Below are 19602 nucleotides of genomic sequence, written 5' to 3' on the forward strand. Positions count from 1 at the left end.
TGAATATGGGCCCTGTTAGAGGAACTGCTGCCACTGCCCACTTCCTCCCCACTTGAACTGAACCAAGAGAAACATGCGGCAGTGGCACAAAGGATAAACCTGCCACTTGGCAGATGCTAGTTCTGTACTCTGCTCACATCATGCTTGTTGGTAGATTGGCTTTGTCCCCTCCCCCTTAACTTCCAAGTCCCAAGTTTTGTTTCTTTTAAGCATGCCACTTCGTTAGAGAGCAGTGAAGTTCTCCAGCCAGGCCAATCTTCTTTGGTCTTGTAATTTTTGCTCCAAATCAGCATCTTTAGTTTCACTTATTATTGTGAACTCTTGGGAACTCGGGCTCGTTCCCCCATTGGATTTGCTCTTCAGTGTCTTATGTTAAAACTGTGCCGAATCGGTATCGTCTGGAAGTCTGGAAGTGCTTCTGTAGTTCTCCTGATCATTGCATTATAATAGAAGATGCTTCATTTTGTAGGGCCCCGAGTCGGTAATGGCTTCAGGAAAAATGATACAGACAAAAGCCCCTGCAGGGCTGTTCTTTTGTTTTTTCACATTGGGTCAGCATGAATCTGTCTAATTCGTAGAAACCCTTAACTGTATAGGATTATGGTACACCTGCTTGCGGATCTTGTCACTTTGGACTCTTCTTGCTACTTGGAATGATCTGTGGTTCTCAGCTTGATCATTGTTGTTGGTAGTTTTTCGATATCGGAAGAGCTCTAACATGTCATGTTCATGAGTGGGGCAAGAACCAGTCTACATCCAATCCATGATTCATATGAAAAATTGTCAACAAGAATGAAATATGGTTTAAAATGGATTTGAGATCAGATGAGACTGGATACTGCTTCCAGCTAAGCTCTGTGTGAGGTTGAGAATCGACTAAACCCTGTATTTTTCTAAGTAAAAGGAGAGATAATAAACTATGCAATAAGGTCTTGAGGGTCTTAAGAGCATGCGTTTTACGAGATCATATCTCAATTTACTTTCATTCTTTTTTCAGTTTTATCAGTATCGAGATATGTATTCTATCTACTTGTGGCCGTTACTCAAATTATTCGTGTACGACTCATTATCTTTTCATTAAAAAGTTAATTTAGTAGAGTGTGAAAAACTAACACTTATAAATTTTTCATAATTTTTTTAATTATCTTATTTAAGTACATTTTGCTTATTTTCTTTAAAGTGTTAGACTTGACATTTTCACCTGCCTCTCCTCTAGAGGTGTTGACGTAAGTTAAGTTTAAGTTAGATTCACTTGAATGTTACTTTATCATTATGTCATTATCTTTGTCTTAAAAAATAAATTTATTTTGGAATGCAGAGTTCACAATTTTTCAAAATTTCTCTATCTATCCTGATTTGAATTTAAAATATCTTATCTACTTCTTTTAAATAACTTGGTGTAACATTGGAGTCTTTGGATCTGATTCATGTATATTTCTCTTTGAAATTATGGTAATCTCAGGATGTTAAAAAAAGAGTGTTTAAGAACAGTTTGCAACAGCTCTGAATAGTTTCAGGTTTCGTATCCTCAGCATCCAGCTTAAGTCACTTTCGTTTATAGCTGTCTCAAAACGAGCCCGGTGCTGTTCCAACTTCCAACAGGCTTAAGAATTCTTGGCTTAGATTATGCTGCCTCTCACCTTAAGTAAGGGATCAAGATCAGACAAAGAATGTTTCAATAATTTTTTCCCCAAAAAATGCTAGACCTTTTTTCCATTGGTGCCGTAATTTCAATGAGTATAATCTTTTTTTTCATTGACTTTTTGAAGATTGCTGCTTTCAGAACTCTCCCTTAACCCCAAGGAACCCTTTGGCTCATTCACATTGCCTCCTACATTCTTTATGGTCCTCCAAAAATCCCCCTTGCCTTCTGATGATCCACCAGTACGCCAACAGAGGTTTGCTTCCGCACAAATTTAGCTGAAAGATGAATGACAAGTAAGAGAAGTTGTCTGCTAATACTTATTATTACTGTTGTTTTTGTTTTATAATCAGTTCAGAAGAAACTTTAGGTGAAACAATTAAAAAAATAGTAGTATTTTAAAGTTGTCCAAATCCAGGCTGCACAGTGGGGGCAATGCAGAAAAAGTGGTGGCAGAGCAGAAGTATCCAAAGGAACAACCATCAACCGACAACCAAAACAAAAAGCTAGCCCCCAAAACAATGATTTTCCAAGGGTTAATAAAGATCTCTTCCCTCTCTCTAGCCATTGCCAATTTCTCTGCTTCATGACTGCCCCAGTGAATTTGATTCTACCCTATGTGCCCCCGAAGGAGAAAAATCCCTCATTTTCTATGCTGAAAAACCATATTCCGCACTCTGATCATAAAGGGCTGTACATTGGTTTGTCTGTTTCCATTCAATGGCATTGAAAGCTCACAGTTAAGAAAGATCAATGACGATCTGTAATTTCCATTCCTACTGCAGATATAGTACTTGAAAAATGGCAGCAGAAAACAATGGGTTTCTTCTCCACAGAATGAACCACACATGCCACTAGCTGATTCAGCATGTCTCATTTGACAGACGGGGAGTTGAACATAAATAGCAAGTTGAGTATAATGCCATTTTGGGAAAATCTCAATTCAATTATTACATTCAATGCATATAAAAATATCTTAATTAACTGAATTTTATTTGAACATTAATGACATGCTTGGTCCTAGTCTCCTAGATGTACCTATGGTTCATTTTTTGAACAAGAGTAACATGGGAATTGTCCCCTGTTTTATAAACTTCAGTCCTCTTCAGAACTCGAGTAGATTCTCCAGGCACTCAAACTAGTATATATAAATGAACGATTACCCTGGAAAAATGTAGAATTTTTTGAAGTTGGAACCTGGATTTCTACACAATATACACAGATTGAGCACAGTTTCTTTGGTGGAAATCAAAGCTGTGACATGTCATTGAAGAGTTGGTCCGATTGGCGAAAACCTGGACCCAAATCACAGCATGACTGACGCTCGAAAATGGCGTTTTGTTTTTCCGTAGTCTCTCTCTCTCTCTCTCTCTCTCTCTCTCTTTCTGTTGTGTTGTGTTATGTTCTGTCAAGTGATTGACGCCAGGCTAGCATCTTCGCCATGATTGAACATGGGTCCCACTTCTTCCCTCTCTGCCCTGTCAACCCACATGCGGTCTCAATGCCCCAAGCACCCTCTTCCCTTATTTTATTCCCCTTCCATCCCTCTTCCTCACCCTATCTTCCACCCTCTTTCCATCCTACCTCTTACGTGTCAAACTGGGTCTTCATCTCCCAACATACTGACAAAATCCACCTCTCAACTTAACTCCTGTCTGAAAGCAAATCTTAAATCTACCAATCCATGTCACTTTATCACTTCCCACCACAGTTATGTTTCTCTCACTAATCAATTCTTAACGAATGTAAGGAAACACAGCTGCTCTTTTCTTATTTACTCTTTTTTTTTTTTTATTCCTTTCTGTAAGACTCTGATTACTGTACGGTTCACTGGAGTGGGGGAGGGCCGTTTCAAACAAATTTGTCGGCGAGAGACGTTATTAATCATATTTACTTAAGGGGGTAATTACTGATTAGTGGCATTTTAATGCTAATTTATTCCAATTATTCTCTTTGTACTGCTCATGTTTATGTGCATGAAAAGCTGTCACATTTTACTTAACCGTGTAAAAGTATTATTTTGTGTCCAAATAATAAAAAAAAACCAAAATTTGTGTCTTTTATATATAATTAATGCTCATAATTCACATACTTACAGAAAGCTGCCCTATTTTTGCGGTGGTTCCTTTCTTCTTCTTCTTTCTCCTTCCTTCTTTTTTTTTTCTTTCGTTTTTGCAGTTCGTTTCTTTGTTAAGTGTTTCAGCATATCAGCTTTTCTTCTTCACTACTTTGTCTTTCTGGTCACTGTTGCTGAGGCCTTTGACATATGAAGATGCCAGTAAGTACGTTTCTTTTAACTGGGGATTTGATTTTCTCTTTTGCTTTCTGTTCTCTTTCTTTTGGATTGCCAAATCAAAAAGAATTGAAGCTTTGATGATTATCTGGGTTTGTTGAAAGTGTTTTTGAAGAATAAAAACTAAGTACTTTTCTGGGATTTTTCTGTTAACTGGATTTTCTTATCATCAGTGGTGGCAATTCAACTTATACATGCATATATATATATATATATATATATATATATGTTTCTTCTGAATTTTTCCGTACTCACTTTGTTTTGAGTGATATTGATGCTTCCATTTTCCTTCTTGTTGTTTGATATTCTGTCTGTATGGTTTGTGGGATTTTAGTTCATTTACTGCCCCCTTTCTGAGCAGACTTTTGGTTTCATTGGATTCTAAAACTTTCAACTTTTCCATCTTCTTTGCTTTTGGAGTTATAAGGTCATTCTTTTACATTGACATTTAAGATGGCTTATTAGTTTTTGCAATTTATGGTTGCCTTAATGCTTGCTTTCTTGGTAATTCCTCTATTTTAGTCAAATAATAAACTTTGGTCATTTGCTTCCTTAATTAACTTGATTTGTTTGGATTCTTTCTTAATTTATTTGCTACAATCACTCATCATTTGAATAATTATGGTTCATTGTATTTGTATAATATGTCCAAAGTTTATGTCTTTTCTTTGTTTAGAAATGCCGGCTAGTAGCTTCCCCTTTTTGGCATTACTGCATTACAAGGTACAGCTATTTGTGCTGCTAGCATTTGTATTCTTTTTAAGATGTTTGTACCATAGTTCTTTGATACTCTCTGCTACTTATCAGATTGATATGTTCTCAAGCTTTAAGCTAGTAGGGGTTTGATTCTCTTTGTGCTTGTCTTGTATCCTTGATGTGAAATTCTTGATCTTTGTTTATTGTTTTATATTTCTCTTCGTCTTCTAAAAATAATCTATCGTCATTGGGGATTTGCAAAGGTACAATTTTTTTTTCTCCGGAGTATCAACTGGTTGCCTTTTTGTTTTCCATTGTGTCGCAGGTGGCATTGCTCTTGCTGCTGGCATTGTGCAATGCAATCAAAGTTAATGGAGAAGAGAGCAATGGACAGTGTAACCATAAGCTGACATTGGACCCAAGACCACATAGTGTATCCATCTTGGAATTTGGTGCTGTTGGAGATGGCAAAACTTTGAATACCATTGCTTTTCAAAATGCCATTTTCTATCTTAAGTCCTTTGCTGACAAGGGTGGCGCCCAGCTTTATGTGCCACCGGGAAGATGGCTTACCGGAAGTTTCAATCTTACCAGCCATCTCACTCTATTCTTGGAAAAAGGTGCTGTCATTCTTGGATCTCAGGTATTTTTTTTTTTTGGCTCTGTCTTATGTTTTACCCAATTTCCCAATGTCTTTTTGTTTTTCTCTTATTTTGAGGTACGCATTGTTTCGATAGAAATAATACACATTATTAGGAGCCATTTTTTAGCCTTTGATTTCCTTTCACATCTGCTTTTCTTGCTTGTCAAGGATCCATCTCACTGGGATATTGTTGAACCCTTGCCCTCATATGGTCGAGGAATTGAACTTCCCGGAGGAAGATATCGAAGTTTGGTAAATGGGTATATGTTACGTGATGTGGTAATAACTGGTAAGATTACCTTTATTTTTGCTCATTCTTTCACTGTCTCTTCATTACAATCTTGGTTGAGTCTTAGATAAACTCACACTTGCATGTTGCTCTAGGTGATAATGGAACTATAGATGGGCAGGGCTCAGTTTGGTGGGAATGGTTCACGTCTCATTCTTTAAACTATAGCCGCCCTCAGCTTGTGGAATTTGTGTCATCTGATTATATACTTGTTTCAAACATTACGTTTCTCAATGCCCCTGCATATAATATACATCCAGTCTATTGCAGGTTTGTTTTCAATACCTTCTGATTGCTATGCTCAGTCTTTGAACTTCTGTTTGATCTGTCAACAAATAGAGAAAGTCAAACTCATATGTACTTGGACTTTATGCAGCAATGTACACATTCATAACATATCAGTCTATGCTCCTCCAGCATCACCGTTTACTGTTGGCATTGTTCCAGGTTTGTGATGGCTAATATCTGATTCTGTTCGTATTGAGACCCTAAGTTGTTTATTTAACATCTTTGATTATGGTCTAGTTGCCTTCACAGCCATACTTACAAATTAGAATACCTGCTTTTACTTTTCATTTTTGTTCTGTGCTTTTATAGATATTTATCTTAAGAAAAAGATTTAACTCCCTTTTGTAAGTGGTTTACTGGGAGATTGCTACAAGTGGTTAAATCTTTCTTTATCACATTATCTTACTTGACAAAATGGTAACTATTGGGGTTGGTTAATTTCATTTATCAGTCAAACATATCATAAAAAGTTACTAAGGAACAAATTGTATGTTACTAGTGAGTGGCCATATTCATACAACAGAAATTTGGGTCTTGTAAATTTGCTAATATTTTATAAAAAATATAGACTTTTGAAGCATTCACTCCAGCATTTACATCCAACTTTCTAGGTGGAGCTGGATTATATCTCCCATTTTCCAAACGTCATCACCTCTTTTAAACAGAATTCTGTTTTATAGTTCCAGTGTTAGGTGCAATCTTTATCTTTCATTGTGTTTAAAGATGGTTGTGATGGATCAAATTCATGAATCATTCTTCACATTCTCCTTTCAGATTCTTCCGATAATGTTTGCATTGAGGACTGCAGCATTAGTATGGGCCATGATGCAATTGCCCTCAAGAGTGGCTGGGATGAGTATGGCATTACTTATGGCAGACCTACCACAAATGTCCACATCAGAAGGGTCAACCTTCAGTCATCCTCAGGCTCTTCTCTTGCCTTCGGTAGTGAAATGTCTGGTGGCATTTCTGACGTCCAAGTGGAGCAGGCCCACCTGTACAACTCATTAAGTGGTATTGAGTTTAGAACAACCAGGGGTAGGGGTGGTTATATTGAAGATATCATTATATCAGATGTTGACCTGTTAAACGTTCATATGGCTTTTGGTGCTATTGGTCACTATGGATCCCATCCAGATGACAAATATGATCCTGATGCTTTCCCAGTACTGCAGAAAATCACCTTGCAGAACATTATTGGCACAAACATCACTGTTGCAGGGAACTTCACAGGAATCCGAGAATCCCCCTTTACTTCTATATGCCTATCCAATATCTCCTTATCAATCAATTCTGCCTCTTCCACCTCTTGGGTATGTTCATATGTTTCTGGCTTTTCAGAGTCAGTCTTCCCCGAACCATGTCCCGACCTGGAGAATTCAAATACTTCTTCATCATGCGTTTCCCTCCTGAAGCCTAATGGTAGAGCCGCGGTCTTATGATACCATTCCCTTCCTTCTGGAAAATCATATAAATTCCCGGAAAAATTTCTACCATTTATCGTCTCCAGAGTAGGTCATCAGATTCTTTCCAATAAGACACATGTCTAGGATACCTGTTTCTTCATCCCTTCCCCATTCCGCATTTTGGCATGTTCACAACCTGCAGATTGTTTGTACAGCTTCATTTCTTCATTCTTGTGTAAGGAAATTTTTGGTAGTGGTGGGTACAAAAGCTCAAAAAAGGGTCCTTGGGGTTATTTTTAGTATTGCTGTCTATTGAATTCTTTCCTTCTTTTCCTTAATGTTTATAGCTATGGTCCAAGGTTCAATCTCATTGTAAAATCATTTTATATCATTTTGGGATTGAATTGCTGAATGAAAATGGTAGATAAAGAGATATTCAAAGGGGTAATTTTGATTGAATAAAGTCTTTTATTAGTCTTTGATTTGGAAAGTTTTCCTTTACTTTTGCCATTGATTTTGCTAGTGAAGAGAAGAGAAATATGCAAGTTCCAATTGCATAGGATGCCTTTGCTTAGACCAGACAAAAGACAAATACCTGTCTTGTCTGTAACATATCTCTGGCGTAAAAGTTTGATCTTAGAAGTAATACATGTGCATTATAAAAAGAATAAATCTTTTTTTTTCTTATTTTCATTTCATTCGACTTTAACTTTGATCATTTTCTACCCTGTCCTAATCAAAGAAAATATTTAAAAGAAACTCACCAAAAAAGAAAATTTCTTAATAACCTTTATATGATATAAATTTTATTTAATAATTATTTTGACAATGAATTAATCTTTATTCATAAGAGTTTAATTAAATGTAATAAAAAGGTAAGAGTTTAATTAAACGTAATAAAGGAATAAGAGTTTATTGAATTTTTCAAAATAGTTTAGGATTTTTTATATGTATTATGTCTTTTTTAATAATTTTATTGTATTAAATTAATTGAAAAATAGAATAAAATAGTTGTCAATTGGGGTTCTTATTGGTTTACAAAAAATTGGGCCAAGCCCAATATGCCTCTAAAAGGGTTATTGACCCAATCCAAAACAGCCCAGCCTTAAAACAAAACTCAAAAATCGCCCTAAGCCGAGACCGCCACCTTTCTCTCTCTACCGGCAGCTTCCATTCTTTCTCAACCTCTCCCTTCCTCTTTACATTTTGCCATTTCTGGCGCCTTAGCTGCCATCTCTTGTCGGGCAGGTCTCATTTTTTCTTTTCTTCTTGGGAAAATGGTAGTTTAAACCTAACAGAACAATACAGAGCTCTTTGTTATTAGCAGTTAAAGCCTTTTTTTAACAACTGAAGTTTCTACGTTTCTTCTGAGCTAATTGTTCTTTTTTCTACCCTTTTTTAAGCTTCTCATTTACTTCAACTGTGAGAAACTTTTGTTTGAAACTGAGCTTGAAAAAGCACCACTTTTGTGTTATGTTTGGGGCGGGGGCGGGGTAGGATGGTTCAGCTTTAGGGAAAATAATCTGAATTTTAATCCATGAATTTGGTTTTTCAGTTAATTTCTTATCTGGGTTTTCTTTATCTTTCTCTTTGGTTATGTCTTGAGCTAAAGCTTTGCGATTCTGAGTTTTCTCTCTTTTGTGCTTGGAATTCAGAAGCTTGTATTTTTGCTTATGCTGATGTAGTTTATCTTCTGCTATTTTAGGTTATGGGATCGTCGAATATTAGAGATATCTTGACAGCATTTAGTCCTTCTTTGGACTACTTTGCTATTAGTTCTGGAGATGGTCGAATTAAGGTAGCTAAAATCATTCCCAGTTTGCAATTGCTTAATGACAATTTCAAGAACAGTTGGTTGCTTTTTATGGTTCTATGTGAATAACAGTGCTGCTTTTTTTTTTTTTTTTGACTTATAGATTTGGGACACTTTGAAGGGTCAAATTCAAACTGAATTTGCAGACTTCGTGTCAAGTGAGGCAACAAACATATATCCTAAGGCAGAAAGAGGGCATCTTTCGATTGATTACAAATGTATGAAGTGGTTGTCTTTTGACAAAAAGGTTTGCCCGTTACACATTTTAATAAAACATTTTTGCAGAATTTAATTGACTGGAATTTTCTATGATGAAGTTTTTGGACAAAAACTGTTAATTATTGCAGAAGAAAAGGAAGCTTGCAAGTTCTTTGCTAATCTTGGGAACGGGAAGTGGTGATCTCTTAGCACTTGATGTGTCTGCTGGTCAGTTGAAGTGGAGAGTTAGTGATTGCCATCCTGGGTGCGTTCATGCTGATAAATTCATTTTTAATGCCCTAAATTTCCTTTGAATCCCAAAGAAAATACATAGGTCTTGCCTTTTATTTTAGATAATGCAATTATATGGAGATGACAAAGCTGTTCTTGATGGAAATCTGTTACAGAATAAAGTCTCTGCGAATAATAGTGGAATTTCCTTAATTGCTGTATGCAAATATAAAACAATTCTGAATTGTCACCTCTGTTGATGAGATCCCATTAAAAAATGTGGATTTTTAATTGCTCAGTTTTTGGATAGACATTATGCACTCTGAAGAACTTATGAAGATACTGAATGTATTTTAATGAGCTACATTTTGCACTCTGAAGAACTAATGAAGCTACTGAATGTATTTTAATGAGCTCATGATGATTTGGATGGATGCATTTACCATTACGTCTGGATCTAAATTGCTTAGTTTGTTGTCTCTTCTCATTTTCTCTTATAATAATTCACAGAGGTGTCAGTGCCATTGCATTTTCTACAAATGGCTCATGCATTTACAGTGCTGGTGCTGATGGGATGGTTTGTAAAATCGATTCACTGACTGGAAACTTATTGGGGAAGTTCAGAGCTTCTACAAAGTCAATATCCTCTATGGCTGTCTCATCAGGTAGATGTTTTTACCAGCATTCTTGGTACTCTGATTTTGATTTATTCTTTATTTGACACTTTGTACTGAATTCATCATCTAGAAATGGACTGTCTTCGATTCTGGTATTTGTTTTACCATGCATTTATGCTTTAGTTTATGAAACATATATTAGTGGTTTGAGAATGATAATGGCACTGTACTACATGAAAGCAACGTTATCTGTATATTCCTAAACATTGAATGTGAAAAACAATATGAGATAGCATGTGGGAGTTTCTCTTGCACATGTCAGATTGAAATCATTCTTCTTCTAGGTTTTGGTATTTGCTTCTTTTTGCTGATGCTATCACTTGTACTTGGACCCTTCTTTTAGATGGAAAGATGTTAGTGACTGCAGCTGCACAGTTGAGGACTTTTGATTGTTCTAATCACAAAAAGATACAAAAGTTTACTGGCCATCCTGTGAGTGTTTTCAGTTTATATTGCTTTTGCAATGATGCCTTTATCAATTTAAGTGGATATATCTACTGAATCTAGTTGTCTTCCTTCTCTTTCTGCTGTTAGTTAACCAGTTGATTTCTATAACTTCATAGGGATCTGTTCGGTGCATGATATTTACTGAAGATGGAAAGCTTATACTATCATCTGCTCTTGGTGAAAGATATATTGCTGTATGGAGAACAGATGGAGGCAAAAAGCAGTCAGCTAGTTGTGTTTTAGCAATGGAACACCCTGCAGTCTTCATAGATAGTAGATGTGTTAATGACAGGGATCTCTATGTTTTTGCCATTTCAGAAACTGGTGTTTGTTATTTTTGGTATGGTCAGGATGTTGAGAAATTACGCAATGCCAAGCCTACAAAAGTTTCATTATCTTTGGAAGCCGGTTTCTCTAAAACTTACAAAGGTGCATTACCTACAATATTTGCTGCAAAATTGCAAGGCATTGCCGAGCCAGCATCCGTAAATGCATTTCTTGCCCAAGGTTTGTTGGTAAAGCCATCATTTCAGAAAATCGTGGTGCATTATGGCACTGATATATTGTTGAGTTGCTCTCAGGATGGAGTCCTTTTACCAATGAGTCAGTCCCTTAACAAATCCAAGAAAGGGCTGGATTCACAGAATAGAGGTACATATAATTATAATTCGTAACTTTGCTGAATGACAACCTTATAATAGGGTTCAAAAGCTGCATGTTTTATTTACATTTGTGGAAGTTATACTGCTTTAATGTTGTGAACTCTGTTTTCTCAGACAGCCCCTCGAGTCAAAATTTTTGGACTTAAAAGTTTATCAAAAATTGTTTGTTATTGATTTCTATAATTCAGCAAGTTGAACATTATAGTTATCCTCATCTCTATTTGTTGAAAATGCTAAGATGGTAATGCTCTTATGCCAGCCTGGTTGGTTGCTTTGATGTAGTCTTCAATTCCCATAAAGATTCTCTATTAGCCTTTTATTTTTGTTTATGTTTTCTTCTTTTGTTTCTAATTTCTTGTAGTAGATTACCCGCACTCCTTTTTATAGTTTTCTTTGGACAGCAGACTTCTAATTTTAATTTGTTGTTGCTATTCAATTTGGATTTGATGCTTATGAGTCCATATCTAGGACCACCATATTTTAAATTTGTCCAATTTGGTACTAATTGCTTATTTTATTATTTAATAGCAATTGCATTGGATCGTGCACATGCTGAGGATGCCATACTTCCAATCCCCAAGATTTTTGGTCTTCATGGGGAAAAGGAAAGATATAGAAGTTTGAGTGTTGATGCTGACGATGTAATGGTTGATTCCATTCGCCATGGGAATCAAGCGAAGTTATTGGATGGAAAAGGTAGATTTAGCATTCAGATTTTTATGTGTCTTGTGCAAAATCTTTAATTAGTTGTATTAGTTCTTTCAACTGTTTTTAAGGTTAAAAGCTCTCTCTATATGTTGAAGAATACTTATACTATAGGTAATCCTGCAATTCCTTGGTAGTTTGCCTTAGTTAATAGTTAGTCTAAATATGCTTGTGAATGTCCTAAAAATGGTTGCTATGGCAACTGGAGTATACTGGGTTTACTTTAATCTTGCAAATCTGCCATTAAGGGTGGAAATTTACGCTGCATAGGCAGTTTGGGAGTAGAAAATCATCAATTTTCCCAATGCAAAACAAATTGAAATAAAGAATGGATGGAAGCTATATGAATTTGTCTTGTTAGATTTCTTGGCATTGTTTGTGCATGTTGCATTTGCAGCTACCTTTTCTTTTTAATATTAGTGCCACCAGTATTTTGATGATACCTCTTGCTTGGTCCTATTCATTTGTTTATATTGGCCTGTGCAGGTGACATGATCCAAGTAGAAGCTGACTCCAAAGCACTTTGCATGGAGGATCGGCTAAGAACGCTAGGAATACTTGATGATCTTACATCCAACTCTTCACTTGATTCTATGATATTTGATGGTATTAATCTTGAAGCTAATGTCCCACCAAAGAAGGTTTGTTTTCTGTCGACCGAGAACACAAAATCAATGTTTATGATTCCAAATGGTCTCCATTTTTTTTGAAGTAAGATTTTATTTTGTATCAGCTAATTTATATATTGTATATCAGATGAGAGCAGCTGTTTCATCTATGGTGCCCAGTGATGCTCACAAGTTGCTGGAAAACTTGGTGGGATTGTGGCAATCAAGGTTTGCTCTTACTCTTCTTTACTTGCATTTTACCTTCTCACGTCTTATATGCCAATAAATAATTAAAATCAGTTAATTAGTTGAACACATGGATTGGTAGGCTATCTTCCATATGGAGACAAATTTCATAGAAGTAAATTCCAGTCTATTGATTTAATTGATATTCTTTATCTGAAATCTAATCGATTGACACTTTAAAATATCACTTTTAGTATCTTAACTTAAGCTTAACGCATGTATGAAGCTTCATTGTTTGATATGCTAGACAACTAGGGTGAGTTTTTGTGCTATATAGCAAGTTCGTTTCATTTTATTGAACAGTCTTTCACTTCTGCTGGCAAGATAATAGCTATACACATGTTATGCTTGCAAATTCACTCTTTTATTGTCTTAAACAGGTCAAATAGTGAAAAGTATGTTCTTCCTTGGATATATAGTGTATTGGTGAATCACGGTCCTCTTATCATGTCTCAAGAATCCCTAACTCCTATGCTTAATTCCTTATTGAAGGTAAATTTTGTGAAAGAATTTTCTATTTGTTTCTAATGCGAATGCTTTTATCTTCATTTAGCTTAAGCTTCTGTCGAAGGTGAGATTTATTAGTTGCTTAAAATGCCAAAGGAACTTTCTTCCCCTTGTTGGTAACTTAATGTCATAGGTGGTTCAGCAAATGTTATTGAGTGAATTTAGAATCATGCTTCTTGTGTTGATGCTGCCATAGATCTCACTCATTCTGTTGGAAATTTAGCCTTTTGATTATATCTTAAAGAAAAATCAGATCATTATAGTAATTGCATTTATGATGATTCATAATGTCTTTTTTCCAGACTACTAGATCCAGAGGGTTGGCTATTCAGCCTTTGCTACAATTATCTGGACGATTACAACTTGTAACAGCGCAGGTTGGTAACTTAATGTCTTTACTTTGATTAAATAAATATTTGCCGTCCGTATTTGATTGCATTCCTTATGTCCTCAATACAGATTGACAAGGCAGCTCAGAGCAAAAGTCGACTCTCCACAAGTGATCACCAAATGGATGAAAGTGAAGATGAAGATGAAGATGAAGATGATGTGGATGAAGTCATTTACAGGGAAGAAGATGATGAATCCCAACTAAGTAGCGACGATGATAATTAACTGCTTTTCATTGCAAGAGGTAATAATAATACCATGTTTTGTTACCAAAGGGTTCTCTTGAGCAGAATCACTTATTTTAGGTTGTTAATAGCACAATGCTGTCGAAAAGAAACCAACTTATATTTCGAGTTGTTGGTACTTTCTAGTCTTGCCCTACACTACATTTTCTGTGCTGCCTGATTTAATTGTTTCATGTCTCATAGATGTCTACGTGTTGGGGGCCTATGACATGTTTCTCTATATATCACAGATCAAAAAGTGCTGAACAGTGCCCTTTTTCAGATGGATTGAAAACAAAGGGGCTGACTCTTAACGTGTGTTGGACTGCTGGCCTTCAACCTTCAACCCCGTATCAGTCTGTTCGAGTTCGGGTTTTTTTCTGGTGCTGCTAATATGGTTACTCCAAGAGTGACATGGTATGGCTGTCCATGTATCTGGTCCTGCCATAGCTGTCGTCCACAATTTTGTGCGGCCCATTTTTCCTTGTTTATATTGATCCTGTTCTTTGTTCCTTAGAAATATAGGTTATAATTAGCCCTCTCATTGTTTCTTAATACAAATAAATTTGTTCTAGTATTAAAATTTTGTTTTTGTTTTCCTTTTAATGAATCTTTGCATCCTTGTTTTTTGCTGGTTATTTTTCGCACAGATTAATTACAGCTGTTTGAGAATATAGTTTATCGAGAACATAATTAAATACATTTGGTATGTCAAAGGTTTATAAATGATAAATTTAATTAAATGAGAATATAATTAAATTCAGTGATTGAATATGTTCTGTCGAACTCCGATAAAGTATGATGAAACAAATATAGAGTTCATGTTTTTCAAAATTGGATGGTTGGCCGGCAGAGAAGTTTGATTGTGTAGAATTATAGAATATGACAACATCTTTAGCACATTCCTTTTACAAGAAATGACCCTGATAGCAAATAATAGCTCTCTCAAAAGTGGATTGCAGAATCGATTCTGCCAGCACTTACAAGCATAGAATCTATACCTCCCTCAACATTTGAAGGCTTTTTTTTTTTCCTTTTTTTCTTGCGCATGCTCTTAGGAAACCATTGCCGCTTCAAGATTCTATGGTTCTTCATAAATTATTCTTTATTAACTTTCTCCCTCTCAGAGGCAAACGAAGGAGCCCCTTTTCATCTCTTCATCGCTAGAACTATCTACATGATTCTACAAGCGTTGGGATTTTCATCGCTGAACATTGATGTAATATTTCCATTGCCATGGCTGCTGCTACTACTGCTGCCACTGATGTAATTATTGTGATAGTCCTCGTTGTAATGATCAATCCTACTGTAATGCGTGGACCGTGGTGGTGAATGGACATACTTATATTCCGTTACGTATGGTGATGGCTTGTAGGTGTTGTAGCTGTGAGTTACGAAGGCAGGTTGAGGTGGTTCATGGTGGAAAACTTGGCTATTGGGGTGTCTGCTTAGTGGCTCAGGATAGAAATTGCCTTTGTTGTTGGGGTACTGTCTGCTCCAGGGCCCTCCGTAGCTGTGAACATAGCCATATCTATGTCCGCAATCAGGCGGGTGTTGGCATATTACATGAACATCTCCGACATCTTTTGGTCCAGAAGGTTGGGGTGGCTGCTGGCCGCTGGCATTGGCATCAGTAGCAGCTGCTGGTGCTCGTGCTGGCTCTGGTTGTGGATTCTCTGGTGGCGGTTGGTCTTTTGGTGGCTCTGCAGGTGGGGCTGCTTCAGGTTGTGATTGAGGTTGCGGAGCAGCTTCAGCTGGTGGAGCTTCTGATGGGGGAGGATTTACTGCCTCTGGAGCTGGTGGACCGCCTTCAGGCGGTTGTTCTGTTGGCTGTACAGCAGCTTCAGTTGGTTCTGAATGGGAACAGATCGTTGCAACCTTCCTAGTTTTTCTAATTGCCTTGACTATTCTTTCTGGATCTGCCCAGCCTACTACTGTCAATTTCTGTTGAGTAATATCAGGGTAAACTTCATATATACCTGTGGGAAAAACATGAATTAACTAAAAAAATCAGGATTTAAGAAATGGCTAGAAACAGAATGTATGCAACCCTTGATTGCTAATTACCTTGAATACCATGCAGCGCCTTCCTAATCTTCTGTACACAACCATTGCAGTCCATCCGGACTTGTATCTCGGTGACTCTAGCTTTCTACATTTGATGAGAAAAGGCTGGTTAGTTGAGATGTTGCAATGTACTAGTTGATGCAGAACACTAATAAAACCTTACCTCTAACTCTGGCACCATGAGGCCAAGGAGGAGGGGGAAATGGAGAAACCTGGAGCAGATTATGGTTTTGTATGAGAGATGGAGATGGCGGAGGAGAGAGTATGAACGAAGAATCAATAGGTGAATTTCATTTGTACACGAGTAAGGAATATTTGAAAGGCAAAAGATGTGGGGCATGCAAGGAATCTCTTTTTCTTCTTGGGGTGAGAGGGGGAAGGGGAGTGTTTGCAGCTATGTTAGGCTTCGAGGGGTCATTATCAAATCTTAAAGGGGAAAGAGGAGAAGGGATGTGGGTTCAGGTAAAAGAGTCAGCATGGACCCTTGAAATGTTTGAGCCAAAGGGAATTTGCTTTTAGCAATTCGGATGGCCATCCATAATTGAATTATGTATGTGCTGTTTTGGATATCCAAAACCGACCATAGAAAAGAATTTAAAGTGTTTGAAGAGATGATGATAGAGATCAGTTGCATATGCGTGGGCTTCATCTAGTCAATCAACACGATTAAAAGTAGCTTTTCTTAGGTGTGTGGATATCCACCCTCAAGGAATCCTTTTGTCAGAAGTAAAATATCACTTATGGCAGATAAAAATGACAGGAAAAATATTGTTGTTTGGCAGAAGCCTGCGTGCCTTTCACTTTTGCCATAAAGGCTGATGGAGATTGAAGGCCCAGATTCCTCTCTACGAGTCTAGATGTGCCCCCAAGAGCTTTAGCTGATAAAGTTTATTTGATGACAAACATTAAATTCACACTTGAACTATCTTAGCTAGGTTTTCATTTTGACAAAGAAGGGATTAAACTTGGGTCAAAATCTCTTCATTTTTGAAGTATTTGTCTTAACAGGGAATGAGTTGAGTTACTACTAGCAATGTGAATTTGCAGTTTCCCAAGATTTTAAGCTGTCAACACAACTAGGGAATCCAGCATAGAATTGCTTGATGCTGTGGGATTTTGATCCCGGCCAGCATTTTAGGACTTTTCCAAAGGATGGAGACGGACCATCTTGATTAACTCTTGACCAGCCAATACCTGCCAAATGTCTGCTTTAGATTTTGCTGCTCAATCATCTAACTAAACCCACATTGACTGGTTTAGCAGAGAACCTGTTTAAGTAGTACTTCTCTTTCTGAAGGAATAATGAGACATAGGATACTTTCATTCATTGAATTCTCAAACAAGAAGTGAGAAAACCTGATAGAATAACAAAAACCAATCTGATAGAAATTGGAAACAAACATTTTCAAGTGAATGCCTTGGAGTTGGGGGGGACAGAAATGACTTCAGGTTTAGAAACAACTCAAATTTGGAAACATCATAAAGGTCTAGAATCAAATTGATCAGACAATTTTGAGGTTTTTCTTTTGACTATAGGTGGAGGAATGTGTAGCTTCAGTCTAATGTGAGTAATTCTCATATGATTGAAGCAGCTGGGAAAGTTAAAAGAGGGAGGGGCCAGGGGTGCTTTTTCTTTTATTGAATTGGATGTATATGTTTTAAAAGAGTGATTGTGAAATTGACATGCTATTTGTTTTCTGTGAGGCAAATCGCTTTGTGGGAGAATATACAGGCTGGCCAGGGCATGCCCGCATTGCTTCCCTAGTTTGGCTATGCTATTCATGGCATCTAGAGAGGGCCAAATGTGTGAAAATGAAAGGAAGCCACTCAAACAATAAGGTTCTCAGTTTTATATTGTTTTCTCGCAGATATAAACCACTTCAAAACGAAATTAAAAATAAACTCGACACTTGAAAATTTTTAAAACTATAAGCAAATATGATCAAATGCGATTTACTTGTTTATATTTTATTGGTTTCACAGACTGATAATTTCTTATTGGCTGTTACAAAAGAAAGCAAAATCAAATATATTTTCCCAGGATAAAAATCAAAGGGGCAAATCAGGACCCAATAGAATCATGAATAGAGAAGAACAAAGAAGCTAATTGTAAAAGCATATGATAGCAGCAAGGAATTAAGCATAAACAGTAGGGTTCTCCAAAAGATAGGCTTCCACAACTTTGTATATCCCCATTGCTTTGTCCTTGCCTGCCTTAATTTCCTCCTCTTTTATCTCAAACTCCCCCAGTGTGTGGTAGTTGCTCGTCATCTTACAGATACAACCTCCATCGCTTATGGTTTCGAACTTGACCTCGTATGCAATACATTCAAGTTTATCACCCAGAGCATCTCCCTCGATCATGGTGTACTTGCACATAAGGTTTTCTTTGTCGAGTTCATCAATCCGATGCTTAACATATTTGAAATGGCTGGCTACGATGGACCAAGACTAAATTATAAGAAATTTGGTTTTAGTTTTTGTTATGAGATCAGTAGTTCTTGCATGATACGTGACAAAATTAATTACCTTCAGTGAAGTTGACTTGCTCAATGCTTCCAGCTCCACCATCTCCTTGGATTACATCCACACTCTTGATGAACTGGGGCAGGAGTTTGGGGATCAAAGTGTTGGACTCTATGATCAAGGCCTTAAACACGCGAGCTGCTGCAATTGGGCAAGTGAATTCTTGAGTAAAACTTGTGACACCCATGGTTTAGCAACAAGGCAGGAGATGCAGAAACGGGATAGATTGCTTTGCAGTATATAAACATGGTAGGTTTGGTAACAATCCATTTTCAACAATGTATTTCAAAGCAAGAAATTGCAAGGTAATTACATTTGATTTCAAAAGACTTCAATCTTTGCGGGCTGAGGAACATTGAAAGGTATAAGCTTAATGCTTCTGGACAAAAGGCTGAAATACTTGACCAAGAAACACCATCTTGGACTCAAACATGGCCAGCTACTTTTTAAGTAATCTTGGGCATGAAAAACCCCACTGGTTTTCGGCTGATCAGCAGCTACAGCATTTCCACACGATACAGCATTCAAAACGTTCTAGCATTCAGGTTACTGCACCAACAGAAAATGTAACTAAATTACAGGCCGCAGGGATGCCGAAGGGTTTCATGCAGCAAAACAGGATTTGTTGTTGCTGAAAATGATCTATTTAGATAATCATATTAAAACAGTGTAAGTCATGAATTACATAAACCTGTTTATATACTCTTATTCGTATCTTATGATTTTCATATTTCATCAAAGTATTGAGTTTACATTAGATTTATTGAAGTCATTTGGAATGACTTTAAATTATTTTAAATTTTTATATCAATCGATTAAATTAATTGATTATCATTTCATTGATTTCAATGATAAAAATTTTATTAAAAACTGATGATCGAATTAATCAAACAAACCGTTACACATTTCTGCATCTCATAACAATCAATATTCTATTGAAATTGCCCAAATTTTGCTTTTTGCCTTCACTACTTGGTTCTATTGTCACACTTACTGGCTATTTATGAAAAGACCCATTACATATAAACTATGGATTATGATATA

The 19602-nt window shown here is 36.7% G+C and overlaps 4 protein-coding genes across 9 annotated transcripts; 2 read left to right on the top strand and 2 right to left on the bottom strand.

Annotated features, from left to right (window-relative positions):
• Positions 1 to 3369: 3369 nt before the first annotated feature.
• LOC18603565 (putative polygalacturonase) lies at positions 3370 to 7705 on the top strand. Of its 2 annotated transcripts, none has more exons than XM_088805414.1 (7): positions 3370 to 3387; positions 3821 to 3920; positions 4957 to 5274; positions 5443 to 5563; positions 5659 to 5833; positions 5940 to 6010; positions 6626 to 7705. In XM_088805414.1, exons 2-7 carry the CDS (start codon positions 3909 to 3911, stop codon positions 7291 to 7293), a joined length of 1365 nt encoding a protein of 454 aa, XP_088661540.1. In that variant the 5' UTR covers positions 3370 to 3387; positions 3821 to 3908; the 3' UTR covers positions 7294 to 7705. The 2 variants fall into 2 exon arrangements, with proteins under 2 accessions (XP_088661540.1, XP_017975848.2); XM_018120359.2 differs by lacking the exon at positions 3370 to 3387 and adding an exon at positions 3418 to 3544.
• A 668-nt stretch (positions 7706 to 8373) lies between these two features.
• On the top strand, positions 8374 to 14603 carry LOC18603566 (transducin family protein / WD-40 repeat family protein). 4 transcript variants are annotated; one of them, XM_007035618.3, is made up of 14 exons: positions 8374 to 8505; positions 8963 to 9055; positions 9174 to 9317; positions 9418 to 9533; positions 10010 to 10164; positions 10520 to 10608; positions 10740 to 11274; positions 11814 to 11981; positions 12477 to 12631; positions 12747 to 12826; positions 13225 to 13336; positions 13654 to 13728; positions 13811 to 13985; positions 14217 to 14603. In XM_007035618.3, exons 2-13 carry the CDS (start codon positions 8966 to 8968, stop codon positions 13964 to 13966), a joined length of 1875 nt encoding a protein of 624 aa, XP_007035680.3. In that variant the 5' UTR covers positions 8374 to 8505; positions 8963 to 8965; the 3' UTR covers positions 13967 to 13985; positions 14217 to 14603. The 4 variants fall into 4 exon arrangements, with proteins under 4 accessions (XP_007035680.3, XP_017975780.2, XP_017975778.2 ...); XM_018120289.2 differs by having other exon boundaries at positions 8389 to 8537; XM_018120290.2 differs by having other exon boundaries at positions 8389 to 8537; positions 14249 to 14603.
• Positions 14604 to 14807: 204 nt separating this feature from the next.
• On the bottom strand, positions 14808 to 16392 carry LOC18603567 (uncharacterized). The gene is made up of 3 exons (XM_007035623.3): positions 16196 to 16392; positions 16033 to 16117; positions 14808 to 15944 (listed from the first exon to the last, which is right to left on the bottom strand). Exons 1-3 carry the CDS (start codon positions 16370 to 16372, stop codon positions 15139 to 15141), a joined length of 1068 nt encoding a protein of 355 aa, XP_007035685.3. The 5' UTR covers positions 16373 to 16392; the 3' UTR covers positions 14808 to 15138.
• A 1655-nt stretch (positions 16393 to 18047) lies between these two features.
• Positions 18048 to 19083, bottom strand: LOC18603568 (major allergen Pru ar 1-like). Of its 2 annotated transcripts, XM_088805664.1 has the most exons (3): positions 18872 to 19083; positions 18562 to 18699; positions 18048 to 18467 (listed from the first exon to the last, which is right to left on the bottom strand). In XM_088805664.1, the coding sequence occupies exons 1-3, from the start codon at positions 18912 to 18914 to the stop codon at positions 18169 to 18171; spliced, it is 480 nt and encodes a 159-aa protein (XP_088661790.1). In that variant the 5' UTR covers positions 18915 to 19083; the 3' UTR covers positions 18048 to 18168. The 2 variants fall into 2 exon arrangements, with proteins under 2 accessions (XP_088661790.1, XP_007035686.3); XM_007035624.3 differs by lacking the exon at positions 18872 to 19083 and having other exon boundaries at positions 18562 to 18775.
• Between the last annotated feature and the right edge of the window lie 519 nt (positions 19084 to 19602).

The sequence above is a fragment of the Theobroma cacao genome, chromosome 4 (genome assembly GCF_053813885.1).
Source record: "Theobroma cacao isolate CCN51 chromosome 4, ASM5381388v1, whole genome shotgun sequence".
NCBI classification, from domain to species: domain Eukaryota; kingdom Viridiplantae; phylum Streptophyta; class Magnoliopsida; order Malvales; family Malvaceae; genus Theobroma; species Theobroma cacao.

Coding starts and splice junctions, on each gene's coding strand:
- LOC18603565 (XM_088805414.1), top strand. Junction 5,275..5,442: donor CTGTCATTCTTGGATCTCAG/GTATTTTTTTTT, acceptor TTGCTTGTCAAG/GATCCATCTCACTGGGATAT. Junction 6,011..6,625: donor TACTGTTGGCATTGTTCCAG/GTTTGTGATGGC, acceptor TTCTCCTTTCAG/ATTCTTCCGATAATGTTTGC.
- LOC18603566 (XM_018120289.2), top strand. Junction 9,534..10,009: donor GTTAGTGATTGCCATCCTGG/GTGCGTTCATGC, acceptor AATAATTCACAG/AGGTGTCAGTGCCATTGCAT. Junction 12,632..12,746: donor CTAATGTCCCACCAAAGAAG/GTTTGTTTTCTG, acceptor ATTGTATATCAG/ATGAGAGCAGCTGTTTCATC.
- LOC18603567 (XM_007035623.3), bottom strand. CDS start 16,372: ATGCCCCACATCTTTTGCCTTTCAAATATTCCTTACTCGTGTACAAAT. Junction 16,118..16,195: donor TCATGGTGCCAGAGTTAGAG/GTAAGGTTTTAT, acceptor CATCAAATGTAG/AAAGCTAGAGTCACCGAGAT. Junction 15,945..16,032: donor GGCGCTGCATGGTATTCAAG/GTAATTAGCAAT, acceptor TTTTTCCCACAG/GTATATATGAAGTTTACCCT.
- LOC18603568 (XM_007035624.3), bottom strand. CDS start 18,745: ATGGGTGTCACAAGTTTTACTCAAGAATTCACTTGCCCAATTGCAGCA. Junction 18,468..18,561: donor GCAAGTCAACTTCACTGAAG/GTAATTAATTTT, acceptor GGTCCATCGTAG/CCAGCCATTTCAAATATGTT.